The sequence below is a fragment of the Coptis chinensis genome, chromosome 6 (genome assembly GCF_015680905.1).
Source record: "Coptis chinensis isolate HL-2020 chromosome 6, ASM1568090v1, whole genome shotgun sequence".
Taxonomy (NCBI): Eukaryota; Viridiplantae; Streptophyta; class Magnoliopsida; order Ranunculales; family Ranunculaceae; genus Coptis; species Coptis chinensis.
Window position 1 is genome coordinate 18,824,153 of NC_141461.1, and position 24,558 is coordinate 18,848,710.

General features: G+C 35.2%; 1 protein-coding gene and 1 long non-coding RNA gene across 2 annotated transcripts; one reads left to right on the top strand and one right to left on the bottom strand.

The window, feature by feature from the left end:
* Positions 1 to 1,910: 1,910 nt before the first annotated feature.
* On the top strand, positions 1,911 to 2,823 carry LOC147491932 (uncharacterized). The gene is made up of 3 exons (XR_015200376.1): positions 1,911 to 2,204; positions 2,285 to 2,342; positions 2,734 to 2,823. It is a non-coding gene; the product is annotated as an uncharacterized LOC147491932 (long non-coding RNA).
* A 13,880-nt stretch (positions 2,824 to 16,703) lies between these two features.
* LOC147491933 (uncharacterized) lies at positions 16,704 to 18,842 on the bottom strand. Its single transcript, XM_086567978.1, has one exon. The coding sequence runs from the start codon at positions 18,622 to 18,624 to the stop codon at positions 17,074 to 17,076; it is 1,551 nt and encodes a 516-aa protein (XP_086424104.1). The 5' UTR covers positions 18,625 to 18,842; the 3' UTR covers positions 16,704 to 17,073.
* Positions 18,843 to 24,558: the final 5,716 nt, after the last annotated feature.

Here is a 24,558-nt window from a genome sequence, read left to right on the forward strand (position 1 = left end):
GAATTACGGATAAAACACAGGGATGTGATAATATTCACCTCTAAATGGTCGAAAAAAATTTGGCCCAATATAAAAGTGAATATTAATGTGACTAATTTTCCAAATCAAAACGAAAATGAAATTTTCAACCGAGATAGTGGTTGAGTTGTGAACTTCGGACGGAATGTTGGATTCCGTCTGGATTACAAAACTCATAAGACGGAATCCAATATCCCGTCTCGCTATATTTCTTTTTTTCCATACGGAATCAAACATCCCGTCTGGAGTCCTAATGGCTAGTTCACCAACGGTCAAAAAGTTAAAACGGTAAAAAATAAAAACTTTAGTATATATATAACATTTGTTCCATTTCAACTCACACTTCCAACAATCATATTTCTTCTTCTTCAAAATTAGTTATTAAAAAAAAAAAATATCAAATGGCATCTCAAGCATCTCAAACAACTCAAACAAGTGGTAACACTAATGCAAAAGCAAATACTCACTTTAGCATGTCCGAAGATCAAGCTCTATGTCTTGCTTGGATAAGAATTAGTGAAGACTCAATTGTTAGTGTTTTCCAAAATGCAAAAGGATTTTGGAATCGTGCAACAAACGAGTTCAATGAAACACGTGAGTCGGATAGGTCTTCCAATTCAATTTGCGGTAGATGGAAATATATTTCGAAAATAATGAACAAGTTTGTTTGCAATTGTGAATGTGGTGGAGGCTCGAAATGCAAGTGGTACTACAATACAAAGCCGGATAATTACAATTTCGTCAATTTATAAATTTCATTTATGATTATCTTAATCAAATTATTGTTTTTTTTTAGTTGTCCGAGGTAAAGGATGACGTACCAACAACAAGAAAAAGCGTATTTTTCACTTGATCATTGTTATGTTATACTCAAAGATAATCCAAAGTGGAGTAGCATTTTTGAGACAAGATCAAGCCGCCCCACAAAGAGAAAAAGCCGCAAAAGTGATGGTGAAGATTCAACTTCTAATTCACCAATGCAAGTGTTGGTGGAGTTGAATTACAGGGTTCTAAAAAAATTGAGCGTCTTCTTGAATTGAAAAAGCCAAGTCCAAGAGGAACCAAGAAAAATCAGTTGGTATGTTGGAGATTTTTTTACACGTTTAGAAGATACATTTGCAAATGATGCAAATGAAACACAAAAGTGCATAGAACTTAGGGAAATAGAGATTGCACATAGTCAAAGAACTGTGATGGAAAGAGAATAAAAAATCGAGTTCAAATGGAAAAAAACCAGCTTCAAAAGATGCAATATGAAGCTAAAATTTTAGCTACCGATATAAGTATCATCCATCCTGATACCGCTTTTATAATCAAGCAACAACAAGCTGAAATTCGTGCTGAATGGACAAGTAATGGCGCACAGTTATTACAAACAATAAAAATTTAACTACAAATAACTATTGTACCCTCCTCTCCCTATTGAGGTTGAGCTTGAGGTGTGACACTTCCTAACATAGCAGCGTTCTCCAACTCTTGCACACGTCTTTGAAGCTGCAACGTTTGAAGCTGCGAGGTCTAGCACTACAACAGAAAGGGTTTTTTGCAACGCACCCTTTTTGAAAATTGTTGCTTCTGGTCACCTATTTGCATTTACGGGGTTGTTAAAAGTTTTCGATGCTATCGGGTTTTGAGTACATTGATTTATCTGTTATGACACCTCTTGCGTGGCAAATGGTTTTAATTATAATTTTGAGAAAAAAAAAGATGCAATTATTTTATAAGGGCTTTATTATTTACAACGCTATGTCACGGCTAAAGTTAAATTTATTATTTGCGGCGCAGCATTCGATGCAACAAGTTTTTATGAATGCAAATTCTCTATTTGGTATTAGTTTTCTTGCGACCATAGTGGTGTTGCTAACCATAAAGAGTTTTTTATCGGGTTTTTTATTTGTTGACGCTTAACCTTAAAACTGAAAAATTGAAAAACCCGAAAACAAACTTTCCTTTTTACGCAAAAAGAACAAGGGCTTTCTTTTCTCGGGTCTTGTTTTTTTCAATCGCCGCTCCCATACCCACCTGCAGCGCAACGAGTCTAAACCCTCCTCATGTTCATCGACAGCTAACACACAAACAACTCTCTCTCTCTCTAACCCATTTCTTACTTTGATTTTGGGTTTCAGGAAAAGATAATTTTTACTTTTGGTTACTCCTACACAACTGGCCAAGCTTTGATTTTTTAGGTTGGTTCTCTTTATTGGGCTTAGTTTATTTTGAATCTCTTTGGGTTTTTTAAGGTTGACTTGCTTAATTAATTTTATAGGTTGATTAGCAAATGAGATTACGACTAGAGAAAAAAGTTTGAATCTTCAATTTTTCAGGTTGGGTATTCTTTGCTTTAGTATGCCTTCACATTTTAGTTTGTTTCAATTGTTTATAGTAATTTGGTTTCTCTAAATTAAAGTTTTGGTTATGGTGTTGGGTTAATCTAAGCTTCAACTTTTGGTTTGTCTAGCTCCCCCCTCATTTTGTTTCTCATGGGGATTAATTTCATTAATTGACTTTTCTTTATTCTATATTGTTCGCCCATCTAATTCTTATGTAGTTTTGTCTATGACCACGACTTAGCTATATTTCAATTGCACTTAATTACTCATATGGATAGAAATGATGCTACTAAGCCAAATTCACTTTTCAATTTGGGAATGTTAGCAAATATTTCTTAATTGTGTGTTTGGTGATAGTTCTCATAAAATATTCATATTATTGCAGAAAGTTAGTGAGCTATAATAATCGACAAAAGCTCCCAATGAACAATTGTGGTGGTTGTGAACTATCCAATGGGCTAGGATGGAGGCTTGGAGGCTGCATATTGTTCAATGCCGTTTTTCATGGTGCGTAGTTTGTCGGGGCGATAGCAAATTGGTTATGTATAGCATCTGTTTGCTAAGTCCAAAATCTAATTTCTAAGCCTTGCTTCTCTATTTTTTATGAAATTGCTAAGAGTTGAAATTCTTAGCTAAGCAGTAAGATGGTATATTGATTATTTCATTGTATCATACCATGCCGTGTTAGAAGCTATATCTCATTTTATGTTTGACTCTTCATTTATGTGTATGGAGTTGTCCTCTAAGTTGCGAATCTAGAGTTCAAAAATAATATCGCCTCATAGACTTGGGATTGTAATTCACACACTCTGACTTGTGTTCAAATTGGGACATCAGGATGATTAACTATTACATTCTGCTCTAGCTATAAATCTATTACAGATGAGTACTAATGGGTTAATTAAGAGTGTCTTGTAGAATAGTCTAAAATATTGGCTGCAAAGAAATATTAGTTCACCTGAAGGACTCAATGTGTACAATCTCGATGTAGGTTGAGACACCACTTTTCAAAACAAGTTTAAATACCCCTCTAGAGACACCACTTTTCGCTTAGCGAATTTAAATACCCCTCTAGCTTTGAATCATCCGGACAAATAAATCCATATATATTAGATTCGGTAATTTCCTATTTATTGCACTAAACTTCAATACTTCATTATTTGTGTCTTTGTTATTGATTCAAGGCAACTTTTAATGCAACTCTTTCAGAGTGAGGTTTTTATTATTGAAATTGAATTGGATTTACAAACTATGATTTGAGGATTTGAACATAATATATTTTGTATCTGTATGCATGTTTTTGTCCGTTTTGAACACATATAGATATGGACCATCAATCGTCCAAATTTGTGATGGTTCTAACTTCTAAAATTTAGCACACCTAAGATCTGCTCATCCATGTCTTTTTATCCTAGTTCAAAATAGAACTCAATAATCCATATGTACATCTGCTAGTATCAAATACTATACTAAAATTACATGAAGTTAGTTAGCTACCATAAGGCAGAAGCTAGAAGTGGAATGCAATGTAAGTTGTTCAGCCCCCTTCATGCTCGTGAATAAGTTTATAGTTTTAAAGCATAATCTAGCTAGGATAGGTTGTTTGGGTGCCATCACATTAAGTGATAGTTTCATTGTTGGATCCCTTTTTCTTTGGCACTGCATGCTTTCAGGTTGTACAATCTATTTACACTTATCTTGGTGACTGGTATTTTACGTGGATCTTGATCCTTATGGTTTACCTTTTATGTTCATGGACTCTATAGTGCAATCTGTTGTCGATGGAGGCATATTGATGTGCATAGCCACTGATTTGGCGATGTGTGAAATGGGGAGGTTTGCTACTTCCATGTAAGCATATTTTCTTTTCACCTTGAAATACGTTAAGTGTTTGCCAGTTTTTATTTTTCTAATTAATATTAAATTGTGAAATTAGAATTCCTGTAATTGGAAAAAGCTCCCAACGAACAATTGTGGTGGTTGTGAACTATCCAACAAGCTAGGATCTAGGCTTGGATCTTTGTTTGAGTGTCCATCCTTGGAGCAAGTAGCACCCACTTTTACATTTAGCATTATTGCACGAAAATTTTATTTGGTTCTCTCTTCTACTCTCACTTGACCATTTTCCAATATATTCGTTCTTCCTTGAGTAACTTTTTTTGTCATCCTTACCACCCTTTACTCCATGCCTCTCGACCATTTTTCCACCCCTTGGTTCTTCATGGTAAAGTGAAGGATCTTTTCTTTCAATCTCCTCCACGTTCCTTGAGTTCTTAATTGGACACAATTCTTCCGATCATTGACCGAACCGGATACCTTGATTTTACCTTTATCTAAATCATGCCGAACTTTTATGCTTGTCTTTGGACCTCAACGAAGAACCCTTTCCGGACTTTTCGAAAAGAGAACCATTAGAACCATGATGTTTGTCTACTCTTTTCGTTATCATGACCATGCTCCTTACCGGAAGTTCCAATAAGCCGGACACGGTGGTCAAAGGTTTCAAAGATACCATTCATGCAATGATGGTTTCCAACCTCAACGCGATGGTATGTGCTTTGGCTTTGTCAACGGTGTGCAATGGACTTCCCTATCCGATAATCAAATGGACTCCATAGATCCACGATGAACAAAAGGTGAGCTTTCTCCTTCCTCCCGACCCGGAAAGACCGCTCCCACCATCCCCTTCACCATGGAGCATCTTCCGGGCTACCCGTGAATGATAAAACCAACATTTGGTGCATCATCTTTATGAGAATCCTCCCGCCGATGTACCTTTTTCAGAAGTTCTCAAAGGAGATGATGAAACCCGACTCAACAGGGGAAAAGAAAACAAACTTTTGAAGAGCTCGAATTAGGCAACCGTATGCTAAAATTGGATCCACACTATCAAACATCTGTTGAGACACCATGTTTCCACCTTCACATTGTTACGGTTGGTGGTCCTTATCAACATAACTTTTTCCCTCTTCCATATCATCCGCCACAAAATCTCTATTCGGAATCAAGGATCCGGGATGATCTATATCTCTGCCCATACTAATAGCACCCACGCTTTTGCTAGATTCCTTCCCCTCGAATTTGATACCTTGGCCTTCTTTCCCTTCTTGAAAGCATGATCTTGAATCCCCTCCAAAGAAAGTTGACCTCAAGAAGAAGATGAATCTGCAAGAGCCTCGATGGAAAAACTGACTCTCACGATACTCATTTGCTTTCCTTTTTCTTGCGCCCATATCTCTTGTATCCAATTTCCTCGTATCCATGCAACATCCAATGAAACCCGATCTAGGTCTTTCGGCTTCTTAGTAGAACACGGTAGGTTGTCCTTTGTATCTAATTTTGCTTCCTTTGAAGACAAACATTCACCATGTTTCTTCATACTTACCCTTCATAGATGCTTTGATGAAAGACTAGCCGAGGTGGGACTCGAGTTTCCCATTACCACACCATGCATAGGATTCCATTCCTCTTGACATTATTAAAATTTTTCGACTTGAATTTCTTAGAAGCTCTAAGTTCATCTTGGTTGGCGGTCTTTCGTTTTAATTTTTTGAGTTATTAACAACACTGTAGCAATCGTTTACAAAAGTGAAAAACTGCGTGCTCAATAAAAAGGCGGTGGAATTGTTAATAAATTTTAACATCAAAAATGTTACCTCCATCCCGAGCGGTTTGCTCTTATCTTTTTTTTATGTCAAAGATGAGAATCACTAGATTTGCTTGAATGCCGAACTTTTTTAGCGGGGGTTAGAGTTCGAAGGGGATGATTCACATCATTTATGCTTCTACTCTTCATAGATGCCTGTTGACTCTTATTTGTGGAATTAGAGAAATGCATGGGACCCATAAAACTAGTTGAATGAAATTGTCTCTTTCAACCCATGTCGCTTTTCCCACCATCCTTCGCGAGCAAATTGTGGTCTTCTTTGTTTTAAGTCGAGATGATGTGCTTACGCCACAATTACCCCATCTGCGCCATTAGTCCGACTCAGTAAATTTTGACTCTCGGGGGCCGAATATGGTACAATTGCATTCAGAGCTTTTGTTGTCTCTTCCTCATTTGAAACTACCGGTTCATTCAGATCGGTTTGAACACCAAGCTACTCGGTCTTTAAAGAGTAAGCAAAAAAAGCAACATAAATTGTGTTAATCTTTGCTCTGGATCACTCATTGCTAGAGGTATACTAGTCCACTACCATTAGTATAGAAAATAGATTTGCGAAGGAAGGAACTTACGACCAATCAAGCATGCTACACAACCACTTTTTTGTGAGGTCATCGGATTTTTACCAAATGGCGGGATTTTTACCAAATGGCAAGCGGTAAGTTTTTGTAAGCGACTAAAGGTGCGTGTCAACCTTGTCTTTTGTATTCAATTTCTTTTCAAGTTGATTATTATATATTGACTTTGTATTTAATGTTGATCGTCGAGTTAAACGGACAGGGACGAACAGATCCCTCCATATCGAGATCTATAAGCTGAATACATACTAAATAATCAAGGCGAAACCTTAAAAGGAGCGTCTTGGAATCATATGGGTTGTTAAGTGACCTTAATATTTGTTACAAGTAGTGGCTTCCTATTTCGTATATTATATTGATTATTTGTACATAAATTAAGCTTGTTTTGCATGACTTTAATTTATATATGATGTCATGGAGGGTTGTGCATATATGTGAAAGACCGATCCGGGGTATGAGATTGGTTTGGTGCATTGACTACTTGATTTAACGGCATTTGTCGAGATGGTTAAGTAGCGGTTCTAATCAATATCTTTAGTAGTTGGGTTTACGGTTGAGGTTTTAATATGATATATGGAAGTGTTTTATTTGATTTTCAAGTTATGACAGGTTTTAGGTATATGAAATGTTGAAAATCAGAGGAAACTCTGCCAGATTTTTTGTAGAAAAAAAATATATGATGGTTTATCGTTGATTTTAAATTAGTATATTGAATGTGGTATTTTAAGCCTCGTAATATTTATTTAAGATTTTCGTTACAAGAGTGGTTCTCGACATTGAATGAAGTTCATCGAAGAGATGATAAGGTACATGACCTGTAATTCATCATTTGAATTGGTTAGGCACTGCGAGGTATATCCGATGGTTAACAATGGCATACCGATAGTCCACAAAGATGGGCATAGTCGTCGGAAAAAGTTTACTAATGTTTATTAATGTTTCTAATAAATTTACTTAAGTGATTTTTATTGAGTGTATATTAGGTTTATTAATGTTTCTAATAAATTTATTTAAGTGATTTTTTTTTTTTTTAATTTGTTGTGTGCATTGGTCGATTGGTGCCGTAGTAGTAGAATCAAGAAGAAGCTCGAAAGTGGATCTTTGCTCAAATTAGCATGCTATAGACATTATTTCGCGGAATTTTAGTTTTGAATAATTTGTCTAAATTTAGTTGAATGTTGTTAAGATTATGTGAGATGATGTTTTTCAAAAAAATAGTTATGTGATTTCTTTAAGATCTTTTGTATTGATGATTTAGTAATGAAATTCATTTTGTTATGATTTGTGGTGAATTGTTATAGGGTTCTTGTGTTCTATAAAAATTGTTTTGGGAAGGGATTATGTAAATGAAAATGTATAGGTATATGTATGAATTGCACCATTTGTAATGCTAAATCGTCCCAAATAAAGCGTGTGTTTTTTTGGAATTTATATCATTTGCAATAATTTGGTGTAGCTAAAAGATTTGATTCTCTGACGGTAACGACACCTTTTGCCACACTTGGTGTTCGCTAAATTTATGGACGCGTCTGTTGCCTAAAATATCTGACTAAAAATTCAAACTTTTCTCAAGAATGGAAATAGTGTAGCAAAAGGTTGCCTTTTGCGGCGCCTAGTTTGCAAACTAAAGGTATCACTTTTGCAACGCCATCCTAGTTGTTACAAGCTCTCTTTTTGCGCCAAGCGCCGCAAATAGTTTGAAATAAATTTGTAATTAATTTAATTTTCATAAATGAAGTAGCAACGGAATTAGTGTATTAGTAAAGCACCCATAGGCGCATGAACAAACTAGGAACATTTGCCACGCCACTTTTGGCGTTGCATTTGAGTTTTGAGGCGACTTTTTTTTTGCGCCCAACGCCCACGACAGATCTTTTGCCACGCTCAAAGGCACCTTTAGCGATGGGGTATGGCGCTGCTAAAAACATGTTATGTTGTAGTGTAGCCAACGGTAAAGGTACGCTAAAATCGATTGACCCCAGTCATAATCCCACATCCTCTCTATGTCTAAGATAGTGGTCATCCACCCGATACGTAAGAAACTATCAGAGTATCCAAATAGTACCGCAGCAACAAAGTAAAAGAGGAAGGCATGTACATATTATTCGATCGAGTCAATGCCAATATGATAGTCTATCATCGACTTCTCCTTTAGCCTATTCAAGTATCTCGAAGTAAACCAACTTATATTTATAGCTCTTCCCTTAAAGTGTTTAGTCGATAATCTCAATAACCCGTTATTCTCATCATCTTCTAAGCTACCAAATCAAAACTTTCAAAGAAACTCATTGCAGTAGTAAAAACCTCCAAATTTTCATAAAAAAAAACGACATCTCCATAACCAATTATGATACCCGTAAGCATTGTGAAATCAAGAGGGGTAATCCCAAGCTCACCCCATGAAAAATGGAATGTACGTGTGGGTATATTTTCACACTACACCATAACTGAAATTTTGTGACAGAGGCTTTTGAGGCTTTGTGACACCAAATTGGCGTTACAAATTTTGTGACAGCAATTAGGCGTCAGTATTCGGTTTTTAGCGTCACAATAAATCAAAAGGTAATTTTTTTTTAAAAGAAAATTCTGAAAAAATTAGTGACGGCATATAGGCGTGGAAGTTATAAAGATTTTAGCTAATAAAAATTTGAAACCAACACACGTGTTTGCATGTGCAGGCGTCAAACTTGAAAGCCATCGGGTTCAATTCTTCTCGATCTCAACTCTCTGAAAGAGTGGAACGAGAACTATTTCGTAGTTTCTCCTTCTCATATCTTCAAACCCCATTTCTATAGCTCTTGCCATTTCGATGGAGTTTTACTAATTATTTCAACATAAAATAGCTCGATCTATTGAAGAAAACATGCTTTAACCAAGGTAACAAATAATCTGGGTTTCAATTTTTTGATATTGGGGTTTTGTGTAAGCATAAAAGTTCGGTTATGTATTATTAGTTATGTGAACCATTGGCAGTATTCAACGACTCCATCTATTTCCATACATAACACCAAGCCAATTTAAGCTCACCTTTACCTCGCTATCCCCAGAATCAATTGTTGGATGCGAGGTTCACTCCGATACAAATTATAAGTGACCAGCAGAGTCGAGAATCATAATAGTAATAGTTGTTTCTATGTTCAGCTTAATATATTTGGGATACCTTTTACTTGATCTACACTATTTTTTGTTGGATGAAATTTCATTTCTAGCCTGCTGAGAAGTTTCCAAAGATAGTATCTGAAGGTTCTCTATTTGGAAGGTCAGGAACACCATCTGCATTATTTTGTATTCATTTCCTCGTGTTCATTTTGTAGTTGTTCTAAGTAAATGATATTCATGTAAGTATTTCTTCTGTAGGTTTCCCTACTTCTTACCCTGCCTCTGCATATATTGGTGGGTTCTGGCGCCACTTTCATGTCTATTTACCAATATTTGAGATCTTCCATTTTTCGGATTGTAAGAAACTTTGCACTTGAACCATGCATGGAGATAACAGAGAAGGAGACATCTCATTTTAGTCATTGGAGAACGCAGGAATTCAAGAGAAGGGGACAAATAAAAGTTTGTTTAGGAACTGGCCTCTAATGTCAGTAGTTATTTTATATTGTATATTTTCTACTACCTTTTACATGGCCTACCAGAGGCAAGTTGATAAAGTGCAATTTTTATTTTTATTTATTTATTTTTCTTATTACTATTTTTTTTGTTTTGTTATATCCACAATTTTTATAAGATATAAATCCGTTGTATTTGCTGAACTTTCTTTCACAAGTATTTTCTCTGTGGGCTGTCAGTCCATAAACCTTTGGATTAGGCTTTTCGACTAATAAGGTTGGCGTTGTTATCACAATCTTTGGTAAGTTGGATACTTATCATCATAGTTTTAATTCTTATAACTTATAATTAGAAGTGCTTCTGAAATTAGAAAATTCTCCAACCTCTTTTCAGAACCTATTTACTCAATTAGATAAAGTATTGCTTAAGAATTTCTTTGTGAATAGTATCAATAATGTTTACTGCAATAATATATTATATGTACAGATACTCTAAAGTCTAATCTCTTCCTTCAACTTCTACTGGAAAATCAAATTTGTCTGGTTAGAAACGCAATGCTAGCAGTTTGTGATCTAGGAGTATTAAAAAGAAATTCACCAACTTTACTTTGTATATGTACATATAATGCTGTGAAGTAGTTTAATGACTTTGTTTGTTCTTGGGATTAAATTACTAACTTATTCAAGTATAGGTGGGGGCCTTTTAGTCTTTCAAACTTTTCTATATCCATTGATAGAGAGAATTCTCGGTCCAGTCATGGTTTCTCGCGTTGCAGCGGTAGGTGTCAAGATTTTCCATGATTTAAAGTTTATCTTTAAGATTCAGCTCAGATTATTGATTGAATGTGCTCCCTTTAAGTTATACGTGTAGGTTTTATGACTTTATCCGTACCGGTGTTACAAAGTTACCCCTTCATAGCTATGTTATCTGGGTTCAGCTTTTTAATTTTGCTAAATTGTGCATCTATGCTGATGAATGTTTTAACAGTAAGTATGAACTTCATGATGGTCATTTTTTCTCTATTTTCTTTTTGCCTACAAGAAAAAATGAACTTAATGATGGTCTGTTTAATATTGTTTTTCTCTCTTTAACAGATAGTCATTGCCACTAGACTATATGTACTACACAACAATGCGGTGGTAACTTTTCACTCTCATATTTGCATTGATATCTATTGGCTTGTTTGTGCCATTTTCACCAGAACGATTGACATTTATTACCATACGAACAGGACCAGAAGCAAAAAGGAGCTGCAAATGGAATTGATATGACTGAGATGTCTCTCTTCAGAGGTCTTGGACCGGCCATAGGAGGTTTTCTATAAGTACTCTTAAGAAGTATTTTGTTACGACAATGACATGTACTTGCACATGAATACAACAATTTCTCAATATATAACCATTTATATTATCTTCCAGCTTCAAAAACGATGACATTATAGTTTTATTTTCCCTGGCGAGCTGACTACGTTTAGCTGTTCTTGAAGACCAAGTGAAACCCATAGAGCCCTCACAAAAATGGAGTTGTTTTAATATAGGCCAATAGAACAACTTTCTGTTTTGTGCTTCCTGTAGGATGTTTGACCTAGACAAATACAAATTTAGAGTCATCTTCCTAGCTCATACAACATGATGCAACCTCGCTAGTGTAATCCAAGATCATATCAGTGATATCTAAGATCATTCGTTTAACATACCAGTTCTTTCTTATGATATATAATGAGCATTCAAACATGTGACACCATTACATTATTTAAGTCACACCTTAGAATGACTAGTCCAAAGGAAATGGCGGAAGGTTGACCACAGTTTCAATGTCAATCTTGTTTAATGTACTTGTTGCCATCTGTGGAGTTTGTGTGTACAACTATACAATTGTTCTCCCTGATTTCCATATTTCATTCATACCATCATTATTTTGTCTTCAAAGCAAATCCAATATTTCATTGAATATTTAAGGTGATCTGGTAGAATAAAGAAAAATCAAATTCCAATCTTGTTCCTTAATTACTTGTGTCTTTGTTATATGTTGGGTTTCTTGGACACAAAAGCGCTAGGATACTTCTTTCCTCCCAGGTACGCAGCACTAGACTCTGAGTAGATTGTTCTATTCATAACCTATAACAACATTTATGGTAATAGTTACTTGGAACCTCTTGTACATGTTCTCATCATGAAAATAAGGTTGTTGGAATTCTTGAATCATTTATCTTTGCATAATTGTTAGAATTTTTTGGCATGTCTTGTTCCATTTTTCTAGATAATGATGAAATTTATAGCAGTGTAACTGGTACCGATATGTTTGCAGATCATTTCAAGTTGGAAGGGAGAAATTTCTTATTCCCTAGCTTCTCCTTATAAATAGGAAAAGCTCTGAAGTGCCAATGATTGATGTACATTTGGTAGGATTGCTCTCCACTTTAATAAAATTTTCTTTTTAGACGAGTACTTAAACAAGACATTGTGACCTATTACGTGAATTAAGTGATTTATTGTGTTGGAGGTCTATTTGATCATGATATTGTTGTTCAGCCATTGAATCTCAATTTATAATGGAGCCTTATATAGAATCTGTATATTCTGCAGAGGTACTCAGGAAGTGATTTACACGGGGTCACAGCTAAAGTTATAGACATGCTCTACCACTGTATGTGATACTTCCCTTCCATCCCTTTTGTATCATTCCTTCTTGCCCTTTTGTTCTTTATAATGGAATAACTCATCTTTCTGTAAGGTAATCTTGTTGTTTTAAGTGGCCCTTTGGCCATGTTCAGTTATTCATTTACCATTTCCTTGAGCATGCAGGTTGTCTGTCACCTTGGTCCATGCAACTACGAAGTAACAAACAATCGCTTGGTTGGGCATGTGGAGTCTTGAAGCACTCCTGTACAACAGTTTTTGTCTATGTAACATCTAAATTCTCACTATTTACCTTTATTAATGACACCGCACAATTCGTAGGAACAATGTGTAAGTTTAGTGGCACAAGTATGTTATTTTTATTAGAATTGAAGGACTTATTAATTGGCTGAGCATATGATTAATTTATATAGAGTTTGTAAGATATAGGATAGGGGTATGTCTAAAAACTTATTTGATTATGACTGTTGAACAAATTATGTGTTTCTTTAGGCCTATTATATTCTTGACCCCTTTAATCTATTTTGCTCTATTTCGAGAGTGTGTGCTCTACTTTGCGTAAACTCCAAATGTAGAACCCCGTATATTTTGATTAGGAAGTAAACATCTTATGGGCTTTGAGGGGCCTTAAGTTGGTTTTAGTTTAAAGACCCCCATTAGCATAGAATGTTGAGTGATGGACAACCCAACTAATTGGGATTGACTTGATCCTTCAAACCCAATCCGGAGTACAAAACGGATAAGGTAAGAAACCCCTAGACCCATCTCATTATCTATCTTCTTCTTCTAGAAGATAGACCCATTTCAGTTCATTTAGGGGGTGAAAACCATGTGATAACCCCGTCAGTATTAAGACAGGACCAATATTAGGACATGACGAGTTTTGGAGCTTTTGGATGCTATAATATACCTTTTCTTGCTGTAAATCTCAGGCAAATCTCCTCTACTCGTTAGTCCCATTCTTCTTTGTCTTGTAAATTTGTAGTAGTAATTATTTCGTTAATTTTTATACGCTCTTGAGATACTTTGTTGAATTAGATTTCCTTGGTTTAAGTAACATTTTTATTGGTTGAATTATTAACTATCTTAAGTTGTTGTACTGAATTATGAATTCATCATACTATCTTAGGTCCTATTTCTAGGTATGGCAAAATCTACTAGAAAGCAACCAAGAGCAGTTTGGAAAAAGGTTCTGACTATACCAAGAAAGAGATGGAGCGTACTCAGCACATTCTTGAAAAGGTGACATTCCAAATCTTTGTGTTTTTTAAAACTTTCAAGAAACGTTCAACCTCTTGAACAACCCCTAGACTTTAACCTTTTTTTCTTTTTATTGGTACTGTCAATCAACTCTGCCAATGCAGATCAGTTCACTCTCAACACTATGCGGTCAAGCTTATGTGGCACAACAATACCAAAAGCTTGGGAATTATATGTACAAAGCTGTTATCTATCTCTTTTCTTGAGCCGACGCATTATGGTATACGCGTACAATAATGAGGAGGAGGTGGCAGATTATGTCATAGCAATGGTTCTTTTAGTTTGTATCTAAGTTATTATGAATAGCCTACAAGGAACTCTTTCAGGTTAGATACAAGTCCTAGAGTTTAGTGTTTAACCATCTTTTCTTTTTCCAAGAAAGTTTTGAATTGACGGGACCTGTGTAATGTGCAAGTATTGCTAGAGGAACTAGCTGGTAGCATATGGGTGCCTATGTCAACCTCCGAGCATTTTTTCTGTTATTGTGCACAAGAATATCAGCCACAATTCCTTGACCGAGCCAATTGGCGCTATATGTTCACTAGTTTGCAGAATACAAAACAAATGTATGATGATTTTTTTTGTATTACTTTTTGCTCATAGATAAACTTGATTACTTAATATGTGATCTTGAGTTGTAGTCGAGTGATTACATTAATTGAAATGGTATGTTGGTAGATTTTTTGATATATTTTTTGTGTTACATGCTTTGTCAAATTTTGGTGTTTGGGGTTTTTGTGGTTGTATTTATGCAGGTGATTTAAGGGGGAGAAAAAAGAAAAACAGGATGGCAACCAAAAACGAAAGTTATTTTTTTTCAATTAAATAATATTTTGTGACGCCTGTCAGGCGTCACTAATTGCAAAGGGCTGTCATAAATAACTGAACGCCAACAAGCCGTCACAAATATTTGTAACGCTAGAATGCCGTCACAAACCAAAAGTGACACCACAGTGCTGTTACAAATTGTGACGCCATAGTGTTGTCACAAAAAAAAGTGACACAAAATTTTTGTCACCAAAATGGCGTCACAAAAAATAATTGTGACGCCAAATAGCTGTCACAAATTTGCTGTTTTGGTGTAGTGTCACCACCGCTTAACTATCCCAAACAATGATACTTAATCATTTTGTTCCAAATTTGAATTTAAAAAGTCCTCAAATGGTGTGGTGGCTATAATGTTGGTAACCGTGACAAAATTATGATCCGTTTTTTATTTCAAACAACGCTACCATGACACAACATTTGAAAGTGCAAAACGCACTTTCCATAGGTGTATTACCTACATTCATATTACACGCAATACAACAAACTATTCAATACGATATAATTTCAACTCAAATTTTTTAACATGATGTAACAAATTCAAACTAATTACACAACAACAAACTTGACATAAACTAATATAAATAATAATAATTAACATAAAAAAAAAATTAAAACTTACTTGAGACTTCGCCACTCTAATTTGCTACGTGTTGGACCGATGTTGACGTTAATGGTGGGTGTTCGTCGATTTCACAATGCGGTGGAAAGTTAAACCCAAGTTCAATTTCGTCATCCTCGCCCACATTTTAAGTTCTTGATGACTGTCAATACCCTCCACTCTCAACCACTCGTGGCAGACTCACGTGTCCAGACTACAACAGGTCGTGCATACGACCTAAGGTCAGGTCGTCCAAATGACCTAGGAAACATAACCGTTGCAAGCTGGTCAACAACATCATTAATGACAAATCATTACTTCGTAACGGAAGGAGTAAAATCAATCATCAAGACAGCACAAAAGGGGGATCTACGCTTATAAAAGGAGGCGTCTTCTCCATTCTCAAGGGGAGGCTGCCATTGTCTTCATCTCCCACTCAATCACTCAACATGAACTACGTCTGACTTGATTCCAGTTCATCAGAGAACTGGATACGTAGGCAACTCAGAGCACCGACCTGAGTTCAGTCAAACATCTTATACAAATTCTATTCTCCGAGATTGTAAGGTCATGCCTAAACTGTACCTCCACAATGACGATCTTTTTTGCCCTTTTTTTTTTGATATTTTGTAACTTCCAAACCATCTACTATATTTTTCATGTGGTGAGGTTGGTGGGGAATTGGGGAGCGGGGAGAAGTCATTAAGAATTGAAGAAATTGAATTTTTTTTGGCAATGACAACAAAAAAATCGTAATGGAGGCGCTGGAAGAAAGTGAAAGTGGGCTGTTTCGCGTCTGTTATATTTGACTCACAAGACGGGATGTTTCATTCCGTTTCGTTATAAAATACCAGACGGGATGTTACATTCCGTTTTGGGCAAAATATCAGACCGATCAAAATGTCTCTAGACGGAATCCAACATCTCGTCGAGATTAATTTTCATCTTTGCATTGGATAGCCTCATCTTACTTTTCACCAAAACGGTGGAAAAGAGAATAAATAGAACTGACGTGGAAGTGAATAAGAGTGGCTTGCATTGGGAATGCTCTTATAGGCTATAGCCAACTACCGAAGTAGTCACTTAACCCAGTCAGATTATTTAACTGTAGTGATGATTATCCAATAATTTAAGTTAAATGTATGCCCAAGGGTCATAGAAATTGTGCTGATAACTTGGAAATATGAAAATCATATGTGCATAATTTAGATTATTTTTAAGCCTCGGAGAAAATGAATATGAACAGCAAGTTATCAATAATGAGAGTAGTAGATCGACATGCTTAGCACTGCATCATCACTTAACTTGGAGAAAGCTAATGTACAATGTCTTTGTATCAGAACTGAAGGAAGAACAAGATCGACTGCTTAGCGCTGCATCATCAGCTAACTTGGAAAGCTAATGTGTACAATATACTGTCTTATCTATTAGAAAGAAATATAAGGCTCGCTCAACCCTGAACAGGTTTACGCATTTAAGAATAGGTCTTGTAATACAACTAACAACATTTACTTGTTCACAAGGACTGAACAAATCTTATATTCTTATTCCTCCATGAAGTACGACTAGGACGACACCTATTTACACCAATATTGTAATACATTTATTTCCCCGGAATTAGAGGCAAATCAACCTCGTCACACCAATCAACACACCTTGTCTCAAAGTGATTACTCTTCACATCATTAGGCCAATAACTTAACCAAACCTTACCTCCTAATCTCCACTTCAGTACACTCCCTTCCATCTCTTTACTCATTCTCCAACTCACCCAATCTCCATACTCATCCCCAGCCAACACAAGCCCACCTGATTTATTAAAAACTCTACTCCCACCAGAGTACCTCTTTCTCAAACCACTTTTTGGATTTCCACCATCCATAGGCTTCCACGTGGCTACCTCCATGCCACTTGCATCATCATGTAGAATAGCTTCAAAAACCACAGCATTTCCCTCAGCATCCTGCTCCCACTTCCAATTCCTGGATCTTCTCTTTGCTGATGTCATTGCGGTAGCTTTGATAAGTGGAACTTTTAATTTTCCAAAACTACCCCTGACAATCTTTTGTGTTTCCACTTCTTTTTCTGGGTTTTCTGTAGACCTACTCAAGCTCAACCCACCCACATAAGTGGACCCAACTTCAGGCCCAATCCAAATTTGGATTCTCGATGGGAAGTAAGTCTCGTCAACATACTCCCCATCCTCGTTCTTGTTGAATCCCAACTTGACGACATGGACGCGTAAATTATCAACGCGTGCATTTACTTGAATAAAACTTTCGCAAAAGCTAACCGAATACTCCAATTGGATCACAGTCTCAAGCTGTTGATGCGCCAAGGCGTAACGTAACACGGACTCTTTTGCTTCAAGAGCCCGGTATTTATCCAAAGCATTGGACCGGGTTTGGGTCATAGATAGAATTGGAGCATACCCTTTTAAGATCCATAACCCAAATGATTCCATAGCATAAGAAAAGCCATTAGATAGAAGTGTTGGAGTTAATAACTGTAGTCCTACACCCATGTCTCTTAACATGCAACATTTTGCTAGCATATACCCAAGCGTGCGCATAAAACACAACTCTGCATCAACTCCAATAGAAATTAAGAAATTCCTTACCACGTGTCGGCAAGATAAAAGATTAAAGTTTTGAGCTAGTAATGTACTGAAGTAAAGCTGACCAACCTCGAAATGCGAGTCACAAACGCATAACCAAAACAGCCTACACAAAAAAATCAAGTTAAAGAAATGGGAAAACGACTCAGGCGAGTGAGAATCAACAATCCAACAAATCGGTTCAGGTTTGAGTTTCTGCAATTGTGAACGTGGACAAATGCTGTCGTGGGTATTAGGAGCACGAGAAATGATTTCTTGAAGAAGTTGCATGAGAAGTGGAAGAAATGGTTTAGTAGAAGAAAGAGGACACGTGTCAGAAACCCAAAGTGTCTTGCATGGTGAGTTGAAGTTAAAGCCATGTAACAAGATTGAAAAGGTGACTAGAGTTTCAGTGTTGGAACCAGAAGTGCGTTCTGCTTTGAGGAGAATCGATTTCTCGTCGTGTTGCGATGGAGTGAGTTGGTAAGTGAGTTGTGAGTTTGACTCGGGCCAATCAGCTGAGTTAGGAAGGTCAGATATCCATGACCAGATATCCATGGTTCGTTGTAAACTTGCAATTGCGTTGGGCTTATTATGTGGGGTTTATTGGATTATTTGAAGAAGATACGAGTGGTGGAAACGTAAGCTAAGGTGGAGAGGAGATTGGCCAGTGATGTGTGAAGTGAAATTGGTGGTTGTAAGTGGGCCTCGTCTTGATTTAAATGGGCCTAATTAATGCTTACAAAGATTGGCTTTATGGATGTATCAAGTATCTCCAATTGGGGGTGTAAAATTACACCTCCATGTAAGTGCTATTAGGATTTTATAGCTCTAATTGCATACTATTCTATAGCTTATAAATATTCATACTCCATACTCTCCAATAGAAAAGTGTAAAAAAAATGAATTTTAAACTTGGACGGACGCCATTTAAAGTGATGTCTCTCTTTTATTTAAACTGGGACGTCAATTTTAGAAAGAGACGTGACTTAAAGTGACATGGATTTTTTTTTGTTCGAACGTTGGTTAAAACGTTGCTCAAACTATTTATCAACTGATAGCGAGATGAGGAATTTCTCACCTCCTCTATCAACTAATATATAGTCTATTATCTACGGTATACCACTCTCATTGGAAAGAGTTTTTTGACACTTCGAATGTAAATTTTACACTTTATACGGTTTACACCCCTTATTAGAAATGCCCTAAAAAACCATTAATATTAACTAGGGGAAAATGCTCCCAATAATAAGCTACATCATCACCCATTTTTTCTCAAATCATGACACGTCAATTTTTGGGGGCAAAAAACCATAGTCACAAATTTGGAATTTGAGATTAATTCATCAAGGATGAAATTGTTAATTCATATAAATTCGTTAAAAAAATCGGGAAAACCATAAATAATTAAAACATAAAATAGTATGTGTAATTATGCATCATGTCAGGGTTACTTCAAACATATATCAAATTCAAAATTTGCAAATATATATGTAAAGTCTTGTTAAATATATCTTATGATATCCTACAAATATTTGCAATTCAAAAAACAAAATATTAAAATAAATGAATAGAAAGTTATCCATTATAATAAAAAAAAATCACTAAAAATCGATAAACATCGAGAATTAGGAGACTTTTACCTTTTATATTTATTTTTTACTGTTTATTCATTTAGAAATTCGGTAACTAGTAAATTCGGAGACTTTTTACATTTTTTTTGAAAAAATCAGAGATTTTTGTAACTATGGGCAAAAAACAATCATTCAGCAAAACAAAAGCAAAAACACGCCTTTTTTTTTTTTTCCAATCCAACCTTCTTAACCTGAAAAAACAAACAAACACCGTCACCCATTTGGGAAGATTGCAACTAAAAAAACCCCCAAAACTCTCGAGAGCAAAACCACCCAGTAAGTTCTCCCTCCATTCTTCCAAAATAAAATGGCAACAAAACTATTCGTCAAACCTACCAAACCTTATAACCAAAAAAGAAAAAAGAAAAGCATTCAATTCTGATTTGTGATAATGAATATCAATTAGAAGGATAAACAATTATAAGGAGGCCTAGGACCCAACAACAACAAAAGAAATAATGAATATTAGGTATGTGCGTTTGCTATCGAGAAATTTGAAACCTTTATTTTTCTAATATACAACAATCGATTTGTTTCTTCTTCATCTGTTTTTAAATCTTTTTAGTGGTATGGATGACTACATTTGTTATGCAATTTCGCATTCGAGGCGCGTTTTGTCTCTTCTTTTATGTCTTTGAATACACCTTTCTTAATAGTTAGCGATCCTCATACTTTTATTTAACTAATATTACATTAGGCGGGAAAAAAAAATGGAGAAAGAAAAATCCCTTAACTTAAATTATCTAAGATTGTCACTGGTTTGAACTTTGACTTCCACTAGCATTATGCATGAGGGAATTGCTATGTCTTCCAAAATTTACCGTTTCGACTAACCAAAATGTTGATTAAAAAACAAGCAGGATCATCATCCCTTTAATGTCATTTTAGTTTCCACTTTTAGGTTATTGTTTTCATTGATATCGAAAGCGAAATATATCTTGCTTTTTCAGTCTCAAGTCTCAAGTGTAAAGGAATGAGGAGTGTAGTGGTGGTATATATCACAGTGTTGTATGAATGATTATTTAAAGTGCTTTATTGTATATGACATTAAACCAGCTACTGTGATAGGTAATGACAACACTTTTATTTCCAGTCTTACCTTATTCTAATATTTTAATTAGTTATGTCTAACATGTAATATACATATTTCAAATTCTTCAAATTGTACATGAACTAAGAACAAAGAATAAGATTTTCCACAGTGAGGCAGAAGAGGTATACCAACAAAAAAAAAAGGCACAAGAGGTATGAGGCTATCCGATTGTTTATTTTTCTTAATTAAATATCTACTTCTCCATATTCGTGGGACTCTTTTGTTTAGAGATGATAGATAGTTCTACATATTATGAAAGCTAAGGAACATGAAATGTGTTCTTTGTGATTCTCAGGTACGTCACTGAACGAACACAACTTCTATTGTGAAAGCTAATGAATCATCGAGGTTAAACTTAAGTTAGAAATGGGGTGTATATTTTTTTTTCACCAGATAATCATCGTTGGAAGGCAGCAAACCTACTTTTGACATCCTTCAACAAATCTCTTTGCACATTGGACACTATATTGACACTATATCAACAGACTTAATGATTAGTCCTCCATTTGCTTCTCAGACACTACCAACAATTGTGGTTTTTCTTCTTATGTAAGAGTATAGAAGAAATCGCTCAAGAGTGTATACATCGTGTTTACCTAGTTGTGTAGATGATGTTGGCATGTATATCCCACTTTGTAACAAAGATGATATTGTTGTTTTGTTTTTGCTAAAAACCTGTTGATGTTCATTCAAATATTGATATATCTATATATATCATGATCTAGATTTATTACTTTGAAGTTCATTCTAGGTTTAGGTGGAATGGAAGTAGAGTGAAGTCCATTTGAAAACTCTAAACACATTTTCTATTTGTTATATATAATAGTGCAATTTGAAGACACAATTACAATTTTTTCTCCAGTTGATAAGAATATTGGTAGTATTCTTGCAGACGAAATACTAGTACAACAATTTTTTTTTTCCTTGTTATGATGCATGTGCTTAGAATGTGTTTGATTTTTTGCCTTGCATTCTTTTCATCTTTTCACTTGCAAAAATTTATTGATATTTTCAATCTTTTGACATACGTCTTCCCAAATAAAAAATTTCTTATTTTACTAACACGTGCAACGCACGTGCCCATTTACTAGTTAAAATAAATAGTGTTACATTGTGTTTCTTAAAAGTATCTTAGACTCTCATTCATCTTTTTGCAATTGCAGGAACACACTTTTATGACGCTTTTGGGTTTTGCATGTACTGCCACACACACTCCTATATATAGGTACAAACTTATGTTCATCTATAACTCTTTTGACTTCGTCTTGCATAATTTTGCCTAATTTTTTTTTAAATGATGCACACACACACACATGGTTGCGATCTCTATATCATTAAAAAAAATGATCTTAGAAATGGTTAATTTCTTGGTTATCAGAAATATATTCAAGTCCAACTAATGCATTTGATTCACATGTGCCAGATGCACTAACAAAATAGAGTACTCATTCTCATTTCTGATTGAATTAACCGACCCACATGCTATCATACATTTTTTAATTTTATTTTCTTATTGGTTTTTAGCTTGCCCCACATGTCATCAAATTTAATAAAAAAGTTTATATTATGATGCAGTATTTTTGGATGCTCTCAATGGATACACGTCACAATGAGGACACGTCAACTTTCATTTTTAGAGAAAGCCCTTTTGGGGGAAAAAAATCAAAAGATTCGCACATTTTTGTATTGTTAGCGTAGATAATCAATTCAATAAAAAACTTCAATAATTGTGGAAGAAATTAAGAAATGAAGGTTGCTTATAGAAGATAACTACTATCAATTTTTGGATTGTGCACAGACAAGCAGTATTTAGGCCATTCCGATCAGTTTATGATGTGTGTCCCATTTTGGTACACTCAATCAAAAATTCATTTTCATGAGACATAATTGATGTACTTTTGGTTATTAGTAAAATGTTCATTATATATCTAACTCAACCTTTATATGTGTTGAAGATAGTGTTCGTGATTCCGAACGAAACCTTAGAATTCTGCTCAATATTTCGGTTTTTCAAAAAACAGGAATTCAAAATATAGAGTCGAAATATTGATTATTTTGAAATCAATCCAAATTCCGAATATGATAGAGGTTGAAATTTGATGAATTTTGGTTTTTGGATTTGTCGGAATTCCGAAATCCCGAACTATGGTTAAAGTCAATCAACTCAAGTGCCCTCTCAGCTTTCTTAATATGTAGAAACATTTTAGTTATTTGTTTTTTCACATATACTTGAATTTGTAACAAATGTGTCTTTCTTATTATACTTTATGAGAAGAAATTATTTTTCGCTGTGTAAGTTATCACCTCAATTAAAATCATGAAACGATATCAAACGGATTAAATTAAAATCAAAAGGACACCATGATAATTAGGAAAGCTCACTATACAATTCTGTAGCGAAACAACGAACAATTGATGAGAATGACTTCATAGTCTATACGAAAATAGTCTTGACAACTAAAATAATTAAAAGACTCAAACTAAAAATAATAACACAATACACTTTAACAATAGGTTTGAGCAAATCAACTATTAATGTAGCAAGCTAGCCACAAGCTGGTATATTGGCTAGTGTGAACAAGTAATTGGGGGTGAGAGCCCAATTTTCAAAAAACATTCACCCTAAGTCCACTTAAATTTTAATTTCGCTCTAAGTTTTCACTATATAAATTTAAATTTTCATATGTAAAATACTATGTAAATTTATATTTTCATATGAAAAATTTACATAGTTAAAGAAAACTATATATTTAAATTTTCATATGATGACGTCAACTCGGTTTGTCATTGAGCTGAAATTATTAACGTAAATGTGTCCCTAAGCCGAAATTATAAGTTAAAAATTATGACGTATAATGACGTCAACCCGGATTTGAACTTATGGCGAAATTAAAATTGAAGTTGACTTACAGTGAAATTATTATTGGTTTTGTCCTTGGGCCATAATCTCTGTATTGTGAAGAGATAGACTTTACAACTTTACTCAAAAAATTGTATAATCATCACAATAAAAATGATAGTGAGCCATAAGTCTAATCCTGAATTGTTCGAACGAGGAATAGATAGTCGCTACTATGCGAGCTATATTTGAAGGAGAAACACAAAGCTATTTTTGCATTTTTTTGGTAATGGTAGATGTTTACAAAAAAGGGATCTCACTTCATTATCAATCAAAAGAAATGTATCCACAAAAATCACGTCTTTAGAGGACTAGCTGAAAGTCTGAAATATGTTTCACAGACGTCGATCGTTACAGTCGTAAACACGACTTTATGTGTCCACTGATAATAGGATATTCGACTTTGCAAAGAGATTGGAACTTTTTAAGAGCACAACGGAAAAGTACACAAAGACTGGACCATTTTACACCATTTTACACCACCACTACACTCTTATATATTCAACCAAAATTATAGATAGTTTCCAATGGGCAAAATTAACAAATGGGTATTCGAAAACACGTGCGGTCGGTTGTAGTGACGTTTGAGAGAATGATGAATTAAAACGTCACTTACAGTTTTTTCCGAAACACTGCAATTGAATGAAACACTCCTTCTTCCTCTCAACTCCATTCTTATTCTCAGAGATGCGGAGCACTCGTATTCTCTATAACGTAGCATTGTACCCCAACAATGTGTGATTGGACGGTGTGATGACTTGTGAGAGAACAGCCACACTAACACAAATCCCTCTTCATAGATGTCAGTCACCTACCCAAGCTTCTCTTCACTCTCTTCATAGATGATTACACTTCTTGTGCAACAC